The 15,251-nt window shown below is 65.4% G+C and overlaps 3 protein-coding genes across 3 annotated transcripts; all 3 read right to left on the minus strand.

The window, feature by feature from the left end:
- Positions 1–1,002: 1,002 nt before the first annotated feature.
- Positions 1,003–4,118, minus strand: TMEM210 (transmembrane protein 210). The gene is made up of 4 exons (XM_006918219.2): positions 1,950–4,118; positions 1,657–1,792; positions 1,407–1,436; positions 1,003–1,228 (listed from the first exon to the last, which is right to left on the minus strand). Exons 1-4 carry the CDS (start codon positions 2,035–2,037, stop codon positions 1,030–1,032), a joined length of 453 nt encoding a protein of 150 aa, XP_006918281.1. The 5' UTR covers positions 2,038–4,118; the 3' UTR covers positions 1,003–1,029.
- A 164-nt stretch (positions 4,119–4,282) lies between these two features.
- On the minus strand, positions 4,283–15,250 carry ANAPC2 (anaphase promoting complex subunit 2; the record flags this gene model as incomplete). The annotated part of the gene is made up of 13 exons (XM_006918220.3): positions 4,283–4,573; positions 4,654–4,889; positions 5,073–5,202; positions 8,975–9,178; positions 9,266–9,341; positions 9,643–9,784; positions 10,108–10,289; positions 10,939–11,056; positions 11,458–11,577; positions 11,898–12,072; positions 13,041–13,173; positions 14,273–14,895; positions 15,155–15,250. Coding segments are annotated over 13 exons (2,448 nt in total), but the record flags the coding sequence as incomplete, so codon positions are not given.
- Positions 5,210–8,968, minus strand: LOC107196119. Its single transcript, XM_015594241.1, has 2 exons — positions 6,670–8,968; positions 5,210–6,049 (listed from the first exon to the last, which is right to left on the minus strand). Exons 1-2 carry the CDS (start codon positions 6,836–6,838, stop codon positions 5,391–5,393), a joined length of 828 nt encoding a protein of 275 aa, XP_015449727.1. The 5' UTR covers positions 6,839–8,968; the 3' UTR covers positions 5,210–5,390.
- Position 15,251: the final 1 nt, after the last annotated feature.

A 15,251-nucleotide genomic window follows, 5' to 3' on the forward strand; every position in this document is an offset into this window, starting at 1 on the left:
GGTGGCCGCGGCGGGCTCTTGAGCCCGGACCGGCCACGACGACAGCAGCAGCAGCAACAGCGGCCGCGAGAGAAAGGAGAGACTCAGCATGGGGGCAGCTGTGGAACCCGCGGTGGGAGACCTGCTGCCCGTGTGTCCCTGGAGCCTGTCCGTCTCTAGGCGCTGGCGCAAATGTTAACTCGGCCCGAGCGCCAGCAGTTCCCGTCCCATGGCTGGTCCCGCCTAGGGCGGGGGCTGGGCACATAGCCAGCGCCCAGTGCTGCCAGCCACCTGTCCTGGAGCTCCGGGTCCCTGCCCCTTGAGTAGTCCACCATCCCGAGCCCCCACTGAGGCCTGAGCAGCTGGACCACACGCACCACCCACATACAACGCATGGAGTGGGACCCAGTGCGCCTGCTCCTCACCCGGTCTTGGCTTGTCCCAGGCTCAGAGAGGTGACCCCAGTGCACGTACACAGTGCTCCCATCCCCTGATCTAGGGATGGGCCACCCCCATGGTGCATGATTGGTGGAGGCAGGAACAAGTAAGCTGTGCAGGGCCGGACTGCACACCTGAGGAGGGAGGCGCAGTCCTGTCTGCCCCTCCTCCCCCCAAGGACTCGCCTGGAACCTCAAGGACAGTGTCGGTGGGGCAAGGGGCACCAGTGCCAGCCCTCATGTCAAATGCTGCTCTTTCCTGTGAGGCCAGAGTTGCAGGTCCTGTCCTGGCATTTCTGAGGGTGGGGGTGAGGCGAGTAGGGGCCCGGCTTCGTGGGACAAAGCAGGACAGAGACAAAGGCAGAGAGCTGGGCCAAGGGCGCTGCAAGAGGAAGTGGCAACAGCGGGGTGTGGCTCTGGCCCCGGAGGGGACACAGCGGGTGCCTGGCAGGACATTGCACAGCCCCCACGGGAGGGGAGAGAAAGGAGATGACACAGGTGCTCACAGACTCCTCCCCCACCCTGCGAGGCAGCTGCCCAGGGGCTCTGGGAGGGGGACAGCGCAGAAGCACCAAATACTGTTTAATTTCCCTTCCCCCGGCTGCCTGCAGCCCTAGTCAGGTGGGGGAGGCAAGGGCGGCTCCTCTGGACTCAGGGATGGAGCCATCATGTCCATGGGGATGGTCATGAGGCCCTGATCCTCCAGGGGCGGCATCGTGGAGACCTCCAGGTCAGGGTCCACGAGGTGGGACTCTACATGCACTGTTCGCAGATCCATGCGATCTTCCTGGACCCCAAAGCTCTCCACCAATCTGCACAACAGGGGCCGAGTCGGGCTGGCTGTGGGCAACCAACTGCAGAGGCTCATGAGGCCACCCAGGGCGGCCGGGCTTTCCGGTCGGTGCTCCTGATGCACTGTGAACCGTATCTCCCAGGGCCAGGGAGCAGGGGCACAGGGAGGACTTGGGGTCCTCCCCTAGGGTCACTCACCTGCTGTCCATGTGTCCGGGGCATGTTTCACTGGGGGGACAAAGGCCGGTGTGAATCCTGGAACAACAGGATTCCAGAAGCACCCCTCACACCTCTCCTCAGCCCACAGTCTGGGAATGCCTTGCCCAAGCCCTTGGTGACATTCCCCGTGGGGTGCAGAGGCCCCTATTCTGTCCAGACTGAGGGCCCAGGGCAAGCAGCATGGCCCTTCGGCCCTCACTGACCCATCCCAGCCCTGGGGCTCACGCACCCCTTGGCTCGAATGACACCAACCGCCACAATGACAAGGGCGAAGAAGCAGCTGGCGCTGATGCCTGCCAGCACCACCAGCAGGGCGATGAGAGCCTCGCGGCTGAGGCCCAGGCTGCATTCGCAGTAGGTTCCGGCTGCAGAAACAGGGCCCGTGCGGCCAAGGGGCCGTCATCATCCAAGGACCCCCAGGGCCACCCCAACCCCGGTGGCCACCAGGACATGGGGCGCCTGGCCCACCTGGGCAGGGAGGGTCCCTGGCTGGGGTTAGGGTTCGGGGACAGGAGGAGGCACCTGCAGCAGGGATGAGCAAAAGGGACAAACATATCAGGCCAAGGGGGCTGCCGACCAGGCGGGAGTCAGGCTGGGGACAGGGGGCCATGTCCAGCCCCAGCCCCACCACACACCTCTGGACGGAACTTGCCAGAAGCTGCTGACCTCACAGTAGGCCTGTGAGGCAGAGGGGGTGGGGGCAGGGCCTCAGCCGGAGCTTCACTCACCCTTGGGCATCAGGATTCAAGGAGCCCTGGGCGGGCCGCCCTGGGGTGGGGCAGGTAGGGTGGACAGGGGCCTGGTAGCACCCCGCAGTGTCCCGGCCAGATCTGAGGCGGAGGCAGCGGTGGGTGCGTGGCCTTGGGGGATGGTGCTTCATGGGGAGAAGGGCGGGGCGGGGCCACGGAGGGCCACCGGTGGGTGGCCTCAGCCCTCAGTTTCTCTCCCAGGGTAAGAGTGAGGCCTGGAACCCAGCTGACCCCTGTCACCCTCTCTCCAAGGCTGGGACAAGCAGGGGCCGAGAGTGACCAGGGGGTGGATCTGTACCTGCCACCCTCACACTGTCTCCTTTTAGGGAGTCCTGTTCATACCCCAGCAATGCCAGGTATAGAGGCCCCAGATCACCCAGGACAGGTGAAGGTGCTGCCCACAGGCCACAGGCTTTCCCAGAACAGTCCTCCAAGAGGAAGTGGCTCAGAAATGGCTGCAGGCAGCATTGAGGTTTGGGCTTAAATATGTCATTAAAGAGCTCGCTGCCACCGCAGGCCCTGCCTGCCGCCCGCCGAGGACCATCCCCTGTGCAGCCTCCCCCTGGGACCAGGCTAACACTGCCAGAGGGCGCGGCTGGCGGCAGGGCAGGGCCTCCTGTCCTCCTGCGCTGCCCCCTTCGCCAACCACCCAGGCAGCAGAAGGGGCCCCCCATGGCTGACCCCACTGGGCTGGGGGTGCGCACTGCTGGGTCCTAGCTGGCCTCTGATCCCTGAAGACCTCCCTGACTCCTGATACAGGACCTGCCAGCAGACCCCGACACATCTCTGCACTGTTGAGTGACGCTGTGACCCAAGACACTGGGTTATCCACCCTAGTCCACAAACTCCAAAGGGACACAGCAAGCCTGCCTGGGGCTGACGCTGACATCCTGCCAGGCCAGTCCAGCAGGTTTGCATCCTGGTTAGGATGACACAGGCACACCCAGCCTGGTGCCAAGCGGGGCCCCAGCCTGGAAGGAATAGCAGGTGTCAGTGTCGGGGCCTCTGGAGCCCCACCAAAGCCCGGAGGACAGCGGGAAGTCCCTCTGCCTGCTACCACGGCGGCCGTGGGACCAAGGGACAGGGCTATCGGCTTGTCAGACCCCTTGAATCTTCGAAGCTGCGAAGCCGCGCCTCATTGCTACACCTCCCTCCGTCCAGCCCGGGGCAAGAACAGCATGCTCAGGAGAGGGAAGGGGCTGCCACTCAGGGCCCCGCAGGAACCAGCCGGCTGAGGGGGAAGGCGGCCTGCAGGGACCTTGGGGCGTGGGGCAGCGGGCAGGGCTCCAGGCCTGGACAGCAGAGGCGCTCCCTCCACAAAGCCTTTGTTGCCTGTGGGGACAGCGCCACCAGGCTACGGTGGCTCCTGCCTGACGCCCGCGCAGCTCTAAGGCCTGGAGCCCGGGCAGGCGAGGAGCTGCGCCGGGCTCAGCAAGGCCCGGGGGCCGCGAGCTCCGAGCCCCGGGCGCGCCTGGCCACACCTCTGGTGCGGGGAGGTAAATGGCCTGCCTGAAAGCAAACCTCGTCGCAAGCTCCAAACACTGTGGCCACCCAACCCAAGTGAGGGACAGGTGGACAAGCGCCCACCTCTTGCCACGAAGGCGAATCCCAGGCAGCCCTCGCTGCTGGGAACGCAGGAAGTTCCTGGCTTAGCAGGGTGCTCGCTGCCTGTGCGCCTCACGTCCTGATGGAACCCCGTGTGGCAGCAGCTCTGGGGCTCCCGGCCCAGCACCTGGGGCTGGCCCTCAGGCCGGGCATGAGAGATGACCCGAGTTCTTTCTGAGGCCAGTGGAGTGGGGCTGGAGCTGGAGGCCCACGAGAGGCTTGGGGAGAGCCCCCCCACTGGGGCTCACTCCGCCCGAGCTGTGAGGCTCAGGGTCGCCCATGCGCCAGAACTCCCTCAGGGCTGGGCCTGGCCTCTGCTGCAGCACCCCTCACCTGCTCCCAGGAGCCAGGCCCTGCCAGGCGGACAAGAGGCTGGTCTGGAAGGAGAACCTGGACCACGTGACCATGAGGGGCCCACAGAGCCAACAGGGCAGGGCTGAGATGAAGAACCATCCGTTTTACTCTGCATTCTGGGAGGCGGGCAGGGGCACAGGGCTGGGGGGCGGGCAGGGGCACGGGGCTGGGGGGCGGGCAGGGGCGTGGGGGCGCCTGAGGCCTTGCCCTGCGGGGCCGCGGCCTTCAGCTGCAGTTCCTGGGCAGGCGGTAGACGCCGGCCGCATAGATGAGCTGCTGGTCGCGCACCTTCTTCTGCAGGAAGCCCTGCAGCTCCTGCAAGTCGATCTCGGCCAGCGCGGGGCCGGTCACCACGAACATGCGCAGCATGCTGTAGATGCGCTCCAGCGACAGGCTCTCCAGGTTGGTCAGCATGGCCTGGATGTACGTCCAGAAGAGCTGGGGGGACAGCCGCATGGTCAGTCAGGCCGCCTCCGCTGCCACCCCAAGCCCCGCATTCCCTGGCCCCATGGGCGCACCAGCAGCTCCTCCTCCTTCTGGTCGGCCTGGGAGGCCATGCCCGAGTCGCTCTCGTCATCGCTGTCGATGAGGACCATGCTGTCGCGGTCCTGCGGCCGCTCCTCCTCCACCACGGAGAAGGTGCCGGCAGGCTCCTCCCGCAGCACGCCCTGCTGCAGCCACACCGACATCCGCCGCCGCAGCAGCGCCACCGGCATCTTCACCACCTTGCTCAGCTCCTCCAGGGTCCAGCTGGCTGTGTGGGCGGCGGGCACACTAAGCCAACTGGACCAGGCTGCGCCGCCCCCTGCCTCATCAGCCCGCCAGGCCCCTTGGGGAAGGGGATGGGAGGGGCGGCCCGGTCCTGCCCAGCCCTGCGGCACGCACGGCAGCAGTGCCCCGCACAGCCCGGGACTGTGGCTGGGGCCAGTGGGCTCACCTTGGTCCTGGAAATACAGCAAGACCACTGCTTGCACTGGCGTCACTGCCACAGACAGGGTGCGGTCAGCCAGCTCCACATCCATGGTCACCAGGCCCAGGGTGTGCTTCCAGCTGAGGGTCCGCATGGCCTGGGGAGGGCTAGGGTCAGCACAGGCTGCCCAGCAGGCCAGGTGAACGTGGCTCCGCTACCTGGCACTGGGTGAGGGCAGAGCCCCCTGACCTGCTCCCCCAGTGCAGCGGTGGGTGGGCGGCAGCAGGGTGAGTACAGTGGGGCACCGGTTCCCACCCACAGCCACCACAACCAGACAGTGAGGCCCTAACAGCGAGGAAAAAATGACCATGTCTTCACTCCCAGAAACTCCGAGCGTGACCTGCCCTGGCAGACCCGGCTAAGAGGTCGGCCTGGAGGAGAGCGGGCCCTGATGTGATGCGACGCAACCAGGGTCCTCAGAAGAGACACACACACAGTGAGGGTGGACACAGGAAGAAGCCCCATGGAGACGGGGGCAGGGACTGCGGGGACGCGGCCACAAGCAGCGCCGGGGTGGACCGGCACTGGACGCCGGAGGCGGGAAGGCCCTCCTCCAGCTCGCAGAGGGGTCAGGGCCCTGCTGACGGCGAGCTCAGGCTCCGGCCTCCAGAACTGAGACAAGACCCTGGTCTGCGGTGCTCGGTTACGGCAGTCATAGGAAGCAGACTCTGGTTCCAGGAAGGGATGCTGCTGTGACACCTGAAATGTGGGAGTGGCCACAGAGCTGGGTGATGAACAGAGGTTGGGAGCTTTGAGCTGCACGCTCAGAAAAGCCTGGAAGGCCTCGAAGAGACAGGTGCTAGAAACGCAGACGGTAAAGGCCATTCTGGTGAGGTCTGTGGAAACGCTGGTTCTAAGCCCTCCTTTGTGGCACTCCTCACTCAGGAACGTGGACAAAAGGCAATCCTTGTGATAAGATGGCCAAGACCCCGATGAGCTGGGTTCTGTCGGGGGACAAGCAGAACCTACAAGTGATGACCTTGGACGTTTAGCTGAGATTTCCGAGCAGAACAGGAGGTGCGACCTTTCTCCTGCTGCGAAGACCCAACACTGGGTAATCTGGACATGTCTCTGTGCTTTGGAGACAAAGCCAAGAGTGTAGCCAAAGAGAGGAGCTGGGTGACAGTGGGGCCAGCCACTCTTTGAGGCCAGCACAGAGATGGCTTGTCCGGAGTGGACGGGAGGGCCTGTGCCTCGTGGCCTGGACGCTGTGTGTGGAGGCCGACACTGCTTTTGATAATTTTTTACTACTGGACACGCTGCCGGCCTGGCCGCACAGGGGACGGCCACATGGGAGTGGGAGTCTGCAGGCAGGACCTTGGCGTGGAGCCCTGGCCCGCACGTGCGGCCACCGAAGCAGGCCAAGAAGGCAGCGCCAGGCGAGGTCCTCCTCAGGCCTCACGATCGGGTGGGGCTTCCTGCTGGGGTCTCAGCCTTGCCGGGGTGTCTGCCCGATACCCTTCTCAGAGCTATCTGCTTGAAAGACAACTAGTGTCTGGTTCCACAGGCTCAGAGCCGAAGGGCTCGTGCCCCAGGATGCATCAGACCCACATCTCACCCTCACCTGACTCGATGCTCTTTAGATGCTGAGGTTTGGGACTTTTTTTCATTGGAGATTTGGGACTTCTGAGTTGATATTTAGCAGAGATTTTGAACTCAGCGTTGATGCCGGAAGGGTTAAGACGTTTGGAAACGTTGGAATTGACTGAATGTGTTTTGCGTGGGAAGGACATGAGTCCGGGGGTCCGGAAGGCGGACTCTTACAAGCTGAATCGTGATCTCCCAAGAGACGTTACCCCTCACGCCCAACACCTCCGAGGCGGGCTGTATTCAGAAGTCAGGTCATTAGACATAGTTAAGAAGAGATCACACCGGAGTAGAGTCAGCTCCCAATCCAACATGCCTGGCGACCTTGTAGGAGGGACGTTTGGATGGAGACGTTTGGACGGAAGCCACGTGACAGAGGCAGAGGTTGGAAGGGCGCGCCTACCAGCCCAGGATGCCTGGGAGCCACGAGAAGCTACGGGAGGCAGGAAGGACCCTCCCCTGGAGCCCTCGGAGGGAGCACAGCCCTACAACACCTCGATTTTGGACTTGCAGCTGAGACAGTAAACGCTGGCGCTAAGCCCTCCTCTGCAGACTCCTCACTCAGCCACTCTGGGCCAAGCGCTGCTGAGCCCTTCCGCCCTCTCCGCATCTCCTAAGGGGGAGGCAGCACGAAACCCCGTTCGCAGAAACAAAGTGGACACTGAGGCGGCGAGCAGCAGAGCCGCGGCCTGGCTCTCGGGCTCCAAGGCCATGGCCTCCACGGCTGGCACCTACCGCAGCAGGGCAAGGGCAAGGCCCAGCGCAGACAGCACAGGCCAGGGCAGCATGGGCTGTGAGGCCACCCGCCCATGTCCAGTAGTCCTGGGGCCAGGAACTCAGCTGGTGGGAGCCAGGGGCCACAGCCACAGGCCTATCCCCTCGGTGCAGCCTTGGGGCCCGCTCCAGCCACTCCACTGTCCAGTGGGAGTTCAGAAACAGTGCCCCAACACGTGGCCTTAACATCAGGCACACAGACCTGAGCAGCGAGGAAGACCGCTCACCTCCAGGGCAGCCAGGAGGAATGGGGCAAGGCGCCCAGCACACAGATACAGATGCCCTCGACCAGGGAGAGGTGGGTGCGAGGTGTGGCCTGGCACTAGCAGGAAGCATGCGGCGGCCAGCAGCCCAGTGGGGGCCACACAGACGGCACACTGCCCCATGCAGGGCTGCCCCGAACACGGCCCCTCCTGGCCTCCAGGGCCCCTGCCCGCATCGCCTCTGGAAGGAAAGCCCCTCTGAGGACTGGCTGGCCAACACCAAGCCCTCGTCCCTCGGGAACTAGGCTCCTGGCCCAACAGCAATTCAGGCAGAGCCCTGGGGGAGCCACCAGCCCTCCTGCTTGGTCCCCAACCCAGGCCCACCTGCCCCCACCTGCCCCCACCTGGGGCTGCATGTGGAGGTTCCGGGAGCCCTGGTGCCCTCTGTGTCTGAGGCCCAGGTGCTCCCAGGGCTCAGGGTCTACACCCCAGACACCTGCTCTACTCGTCCTCAGCTTGGGTGCCCGGCGTCCCCTGAGGCCAAGTGCTCGCTGGGCTACACCACGGCCTCGCAGGCCTCTCGACCCACTCATCAGCCCCAGAACCCACTTCTCTACCTGTCCCAGAAACCTGTGGCAGGTATCACAACTCTCTCCTTTCTCCTGCCAAGTCTCCACTAAACCGTCACCTGAAAGGAAGCGTCCTCTGTGCCACCAAGCCCTGCCCACCACAGGCTCCACCCACCACCCCCTGCCACCTGAAGCATCTCCTGACTTGGCGCTCAGGCTAACCCGGCCCGTCTGCACCTCCTGTCTGTCTCCTCCTCGCCCAGCCCCACACCCCCAGGGACCAGACAGTGGGCAGAACAGTCCTGGTCCCCAGAACCCTGAGTTCAGGGAAACAGCTTCCAGGGGTGTCAGCCGGGGCAAGGCAGGGTAGGGTCACCGAGGTCAAACGCCTCCAAAGCAACCTGCAGACTTCCCAGAGGCAGCTCCTGGGCATGTGCCCAGAGCAGACGCAGCCTGACTCCCTGGGGCCAACGCCACCCCCCAGGCCCTGGTTCTGGGAGGCCAGAGAGTGGACAGTGGAAGAGAAAGCCCAGAGGGTCAGGGCTGTGAGGACAGCACAGGTGACACAGGGACATGCGCACGTGCCGGGGGAGCAGAGTACAGGTGGACCCTCCGTCCCAGTGTGGAGACCCCACAGGACGCCAGGAGGGGCCTGCATGTGAACCACCCCCAGCTGCTCGAGTGCCGCCGGGCTTAGCCTGAGCAGTGCGGTCGTTCCGCAGGGAGGTGGCAGTACCTTCAGCTTCTCATACTTCTTGCAGTAGACCTCCAGGGCTTCCCTGATGTCCTCGGGGACCTCCAGCTTCTCGTCCTTGAAGGGGGGCCAGAACTCGCTGGACAGGATGACGGCGTAGACCCCAAACGGCGGCTGCTCATCCGCGGGCCGCTTCTCGTCCTCCTCACGGATGTTGGCGTTGATGCGGCGGGAGTCTGCCATATCCTGGGGGAGAAGCCAGGGTCAGGCGACGGCCAGGGCGTGCTGTGCGGGGCGTGCTGTGCGGGGCGGGGCAGGGCTGGCGGTGCCCACCTTCAGCATGACCTCGCAGAAGTGCATCGGGGCCTCTCCGAAGCGCAGCTTCAGCAGCTCCACGTTGCGGATCTCCCTGCGGGGAGGAGCGAGTCGCAGGCCCCTGGGGCAGAGCGCCCGCAGTCCCCATGCAGGGCCGCCCCCTGGCCAGCAGGTGGCAGGAAGCACAGTTCCGGCCGTCAGGGTCCTGGGCCAGCTCTGTCCCAGCCGAGGCCCAGAGTCCAGGGACCTGCTTCCCCCCATTCCTGGGCCTCCCCGGGCAGCAGGGGGCACAAGGCAGTGCCTGTATGGCCTGAGGGGACCCAGCTGGCAGACGCACACTGGGGCCCAAAGGGTGGCCTCAGAGAGTGGCGCTGTGGCCTGGAGCCCAGCCTCACCGCTCGGGGCTGAAGCTGAACTGGTGTAGCAAGCGGTCAGCCAGCAGCGAGCGGTACTCGTTGATGAACAGGTCCTTGCTGCCGTAGATGCTGACCAGCAGGCTGATGATGTCTGAGGAGCGCCGCTTGGAGCTGGACTTGCCTGCACAGCACCGAGAAGAGTGCCATTGGCACCTCGTGGGGACAGAGGCGGCGCCTGTGCCACCTGCTGAGCCCACGGGGCCTGGGGCTGGGTGCCGAGTGGGTCAGGAGTGCCCAGGCTGCCCTCTTACAGGCCCGGAGGGACCGGCACACGACAGCCCGCCCTAGCCAGCTGAAGCACTCTAGGAGGTGGGAAGGTGGGATGCTGACCTCTGACCCCTGACCCCCTCAAGCCCCAGGGCACATGGGGCGACCACTGGGAGACCAGAGTGTCCACCGGCTGGACCCTCCAGTGCAGAGCCCGGTGGGGCTGGCAGCGCAGACCTGGGTCGGCGTCCACGGGGTCGGGGACCCAGTCCTCGGGCTCGCCGGAGTCATCCTCGCTGTCCTGGCCGGTCTCCAGGCTCGCTGGGTCTGTCTTGGACAGCTCGACAGCCAAGTCCCCCGTCCCGTCCGAGTCCCCCGTCAGCCCGGCCACGATCTGCCGCACCGTGTCCTCCCGAGTCCTGTGATGTGGGTCTCAGTGCCCACCCGGTTGACCTCATGACCCCAGGCCCCCCCCAGGAGCCAGTGCCTCGGCCACAGGCCCAAAACAGGCCCGTCGAGCTTTCCCTCAAAAAAGGAGGAGAAAGAGAAGCTGACCACCACCACTTCCGGGGAGCAGCAGGAACCGCAATGACCGGAAGGACCCAGGGCCAGGCTGCGCGTGGCTGAGGGGAGGCCAGTGCGAGTCAGCGCAGCTCCAGGTGCCCCTGCAGCCCCAGCCTGCAGCCCCCACTGCCCCCAAGGGACTGAGGACAACTGTGCCACTGTGCTGGCTCCAATCCGCTCTCCAATGCAGCCTCCACTCCTGTCACAGAAAACGCTGAACACGGGGCCCTGTGCCACCCTGTCGGCCTAGCTGAGGCCTAGCTGAGCGAGGGTGCCACTGTGCCAGGACAGGGAGGGGGCAGGGGTGTGGTGACACTGAGCAGCAAGGACAGAGGCCAGCACCAGCAAGAGAAAGTCGCCCGTCCAGGCCAGGCCACTCAGCCTAGTAGGAGGGACAGAGCAACCCTGGTGTCCCACTAGGACTCATGGGAGCTTGGCTGCACGAGCGGAGCTAGGAGACCAGCACCGCGGCTGAGTGGCTGGGGAGCCGCCTGCGACACGCACCTCAGGTATCGGCGAATGGGCTCACAAGCCACCTCCAGGATGACCATGGAGGGATCCAGGACGCGCAGTGCCTTGATGGCAGAGATGTAGAGAGTGATGATATCACATGTGTTGACACCTACAGCCGAGAGAGGAGGCCGGCCGTGACGGCAGCGCCCGGGACAACACAGTCACGGAGGCAGCCACGTGCTGGCCAGGTGGTCCTCAGGTGCCCCTGAGACCTCACTCCCCAGGACACCAGTGTGACCTGCAGGGAGCTGCTCCCTCTCCCCTCCTCCACCCACTCTGGGCCTCCTCCAGAACAAGCCCTCTCCTCAGCCAGCGTCTTTGTCAGGTGCCTGCGCAGCACCCCACCCCCAGGCCAAACCCGTGAGTTCCCCCAGTGCCCTACAGAGGGTGGAGCAGAGGCCCCCAAACCCCAAGGCCACAGCACGCTTCTCAACCCTCAACCCACTCCACCCAGACCTGCGAGTGGGCTGGATCTGGGCCCCAAGGGAGCACGGTGCGTGGCCACCGGACCTGGGTGGAGGAGCCGCGTCTCCAAGGCGGCCTTCAGGGACACCAGCAGCTGCTGCCTCTGGTCGGTCCTCTCCAGGCAGTACTTAAGGTCCTCGACGGCCGGCCGGGAGTCTGGGAAGTCTGCAGGGAGAAGGCCGTCCTCACACGGGCACAGCCGGGACATGCGAGGGAGCCCGCAGCTGGCAGCACCGGAGGGCAGCAGCCGTTGCCCTGATACTTTTCCTGTCCACGTGCCTGACCACAACCGCCCTACAGGGTGGGCAGACAGCGATGCCCAAGGGGCCAGTCCAGAGCAGGGACATGAAGCTGAGGGGGCAGGGGCGGACACTCAGGGGCGCCGTCCGGCACCCCCCACAGCTGCGCTGATTCAGACACTGGGGGAGGGGCCCAGCTCCGCTCAGGACAGCACAGCCCAGGGAGGAGGGCCAGCGGGCAGCCACCTCGGATGATGCTGAAGAGCTCCTCGATGCGCAGGCTGGCGTACACGCGATAGAAGAACCTCTGCACGTGGCAGCGCCAGCGCCGCAGCGTGCTGCTGGCCTCGGGGGACGCGGGCCTGGCGGGGCCGTCCTGCAGGAACACCTTGCCCAGCCAGCCGACCACCCTCTCGATCCACTGTCGGGAGAACACAGGTGTAGGGGGCAGGGCTGAGCTCCAGTCTGACCTAGAACGGAGCGGGGGAGGGGCTGCACGCTACCACCCTGTTGCCTGGGCCCTGGGAGTCCCAAGGCCACCTGCTCCAGAGGCCAGAGGCACAGCTGCGTCCGTAGGACGATGGGCCCAAAGGGGCGTGCCAGGCCCTCCATCGATGCCCCCTGTGAACCTCACACAGCAACAGAAGCCTGACGTAGGGCACGGAGCCTGTGCTCGCCCCCCCCACCGCTCCCCAAAGACAGACACACCCCGGGGACTGCACAAGTGACGAGCCCTCGTGCCGACAACTCAGAGGACAGGGAGGACATTTCTAGAGCACGTGCACGTAAACCTACTAAGAGAGCGCCACACGGGCTCACGGACGGGCACGTCCCCACCCCAGACCGTCTGGACACCTTGCAACCTGGAGGTGCACGGCCACCCCAAACCGGCCTCTGGGCCCCCGCCCACTCCAGAGCACTGCTGTGGGGACACTCGCTTTGAACGCCCACGGCAGCGTCTCCACCCTCAGGAAGCAGGCGCTAGAAAACGGGGAGGACCCGCGGGAAGGGCAAGCGGTTGGGCGGCCCCACGGTCGGGCCCAGCTCATCCGTGACCCTGGGGAGTCCAGAGCAAAGCCTGAGCCACACCCCAACAGCATGGGCGCCCCGAGGCCCCTCACTGTGACGCACCAGAGCTCGGCATGGCCTCCAGCCCCGTGATCCCACACAGACCGTGCTGAGCGTGTCAGGGCTATTTCTTGCTGTCACCAGGGAAGAGGGCCCTTAAGGACCGGCTTCCACCCAGCACCAAGACATCTGGAACCACCGCTGAGATCCCGCTCCACCCAGGCCTCCACATTCTGGCCACTTCTAAAGCCAGGACGTCAGGCCTGCCAGAAACGTACTCCCCAGTGCCCAGGGGACACGGCCCGAGGGGGCCGTCCTCACCTTGTGGAACTCGCGCAGGAAGGAGCGCTCGTACTCGCCCCGGCAGCGGTCCTCCATCCTCTCCCGGGTGACCTGGTGCAGGGTGGTGGTCACGGCCTCGGCACTGACGCGCTCCAGCAGACTGAGCCTGTGTCTGGGGGAGAGCCTCCTGAGGAGCACGCCCCAGCCCCGCCCAGCGCAGCCCCCCGCGGCTCCCCACAGAGGCACACTGCGCCCAGGGCCTCGAGGGAAAGGTACTGGGAGGATGGACTATGGCAAGGCACTGCCCGCCGTCCCCAGCTGGCCTCTCTGCCTGGGTTGGGACACTGGGCTTTGCTGTGTGAGCAGCATGTGTGGCTCTCAGGAGCCAAAGCCTCGTCTCCTAGAGGCGGCTCTGAAACGACGGCTGTACCCCTTCACCCTGGCCATGTACGTAGAGACGCCACTGCTGCCGCCTTCCAATGCAAACCCTGGTCTGCAATGGCAAAGGGACGCAGGAGAAGATGTAAGGCGACGTTTCTGTGTAACCGTCACCTGGGCTGAAGGAGGGAGCCAGCCCCAACGAAGCGCGCAGGGTCCAGGGGGTCCTGTGCTCGCCCGCCTCCCCCTTCCCGGGCCTCATCTGTCCCAGGAGAGACCGTTCAGGTCGCCTTGACGCTGCTGGCAATGGGACTGCTCCCTAAGTTCAGCTACAAGACTCTCTCCCTAACAGCTGCACTGCTGCCACAGCACTTGACGTGGCAAAACTGTCGTAGAGGCCGAGGAGAGCAGACAGCCAGCACAGGAAGACCTGGCTCTGGCGCCAACGACGACACAACAGAATCCTCCCCTCTTTAGAAGCCGGAGAGGGGTCTGCTTGCCCAGCACTCTGGCCTAACCTCCAACTCATCCTAGAGAGCAGAAACAGCACGCCCGCCCTTTGCAATTCCGGGGTGAACGCCGCTCTCCCCGGAGGCTGCAGAAGGCACAGCCGAATGCCGCACGGCCCAGGAAACGGAATCAGGAAGGATCTTAGCGCGAGCAAAGCACGAGACCCTGGGCTAGTGTGAGTGACAGACAAGCTTGTGTCCAGGACAAAAGGTGTTAACTCACAGCACAAGAATCCCGGGGACCCCTCTGTCATGGCCACGGCTATTAGGACAGGTAGAGACCCCGGCCAGCTCACCAGCTCTCCGCAGAGGCCAGCTGGACCCTGGGGAGCAGGTGGGACGCCGGACGAACAGGGGCACGGCCACGTGGGCGTGAGTACTCACAGGACCTGGCTGAGCTGGTGGAACCGCTCCAGCGCTTGGCGGCACCAGCACTGCTGCTTGTCACTGCCACATCCCGCACACAGTGGGCTCTGCAGGAGCCGGTAGTACCGGCGGCGGGCGTACCTGCTGTCCAAGTCCCCCTCCAGTTCCGGATCTGTGCCCCCTTCCCCCTTCCTCTTACTCTGCATGTAGACCCTCAAGAAGCGGCCATAGAGGCGCTGGACCATCTCCTGGAAGGCTCTGGGAGTGGAGAAGAACAGCACACCCCGCACCGTGGTGTGCACCTTCTCCCGCAGCCCCTGGGCGCCAGTGCCCATCAGCAAGCCCAGGCGAGTCCATTTCTCCAGGAGCTCCAGGCTGCGCAGGTAGGGATCCAGGCGGCTCTCCAGCAGGCCGAAAGCGTCCAGGAGCAGCAGAAGGCACTGGGGCTCGTCCGCACAGTTCTCGCGCTGGGAGATGGCGTTCCAGAACTCCAGGGAGATGTTGGCCTGCAGGTCGCTCTGCAGCACCTCCACGAACCACTCCTCCAGGACCGAGTGCAGGCCGTGGCCCCTCAGAACTTCCACCGCCGCCCGCAGCTCCTCCTCCTTCGGCGGGACCGCCCCGCTGGTCCGGGAGGACGCCTGGGGTGCAGGAAACCGTGAGGAAAGGGCGCGCGGCGCAGAGGTGAGGAGGGCGGGAAGGGCCGGACCGGAGGGGAGGCCGCGGAACCCCGCTGCTCCTCATCCGGAGCGCAGGGACGCGGGGCCGACACGAGGGGAGGGCTGCCGCGGGGGCCGAACGAGGCGGGACTGAGGCGGGCGACGCACGGAGCCGGAGGAACCTGAGGGTGCACGCCCCAACGAAGGGCGCCGGGCCGCGGGAACCGCGCTCAGGCCTCACCAGTCCCAGCGCGGTCGGCGGCACCAGCCCGGTGCTCACGGTATTCCAGGCCGCCAGCAGCTGCTGCCCCGGCCCGGGGGACCCCGCCGCCGCCGCC

This window comes from Pteropus alecto, unplaced genomic scaffold (genome assembly GCF_000325575.1).
Source record: "Pteropus alecto unplaced genomic scaffold, ASM32557v1 scaffold67, whole genome shotgun sequence".
NCBI lineage: Eukaryota > Metazoa > Chordata > Mammalia > Chiroptera > Pteropodidae > Pteropus > Pteropus alecto.

What these genes read in the sequence shown, in the direction of transcription:
- LOC107196119 (XM_015594241.1), bottom strand. Translation starts at nt 6,838, where the DNA reads ATGTCCTTCCCACGCAAAACACATTCAGTCAATTCCAACGTTTCCAAA. An exon ending in TCTAAAGAGCATCGAGTCAG is followed by an intron (nt 6,050 to 6,669) that starts GTGAGGGTGAGA and finishes GTCCCCCGACAG; the next exon opens with AACCCAGCTCATCGGGGTCT.
- TMEM210 (XM_006918219.2), bottom strand. Translation starts at nt 2,037, where the DNA reads ATGGCCCCCTGTCCCCAGCCTGACTCCCGCCTGGTCGGCAGCCCCCTT. An exon ending in TTTGCTCATCCCTGCTGCAG is followed by an intron (nt 1,793 to 1,949) that starts GTGCCTCCTCCT and finishes CTGTTTCTGCAG; the next exon opens with CCGGAACCTACTGCGAATGC. An exon ending in CCCGGACACATGGACAGCAG is followed by an intron (nt 1,229 to 1,406) that starts GTGAGTGACCCT and finishes CCTGTTGTGCAG; the next exon opens with ATTGGTGGAGAGCTTTGGGG.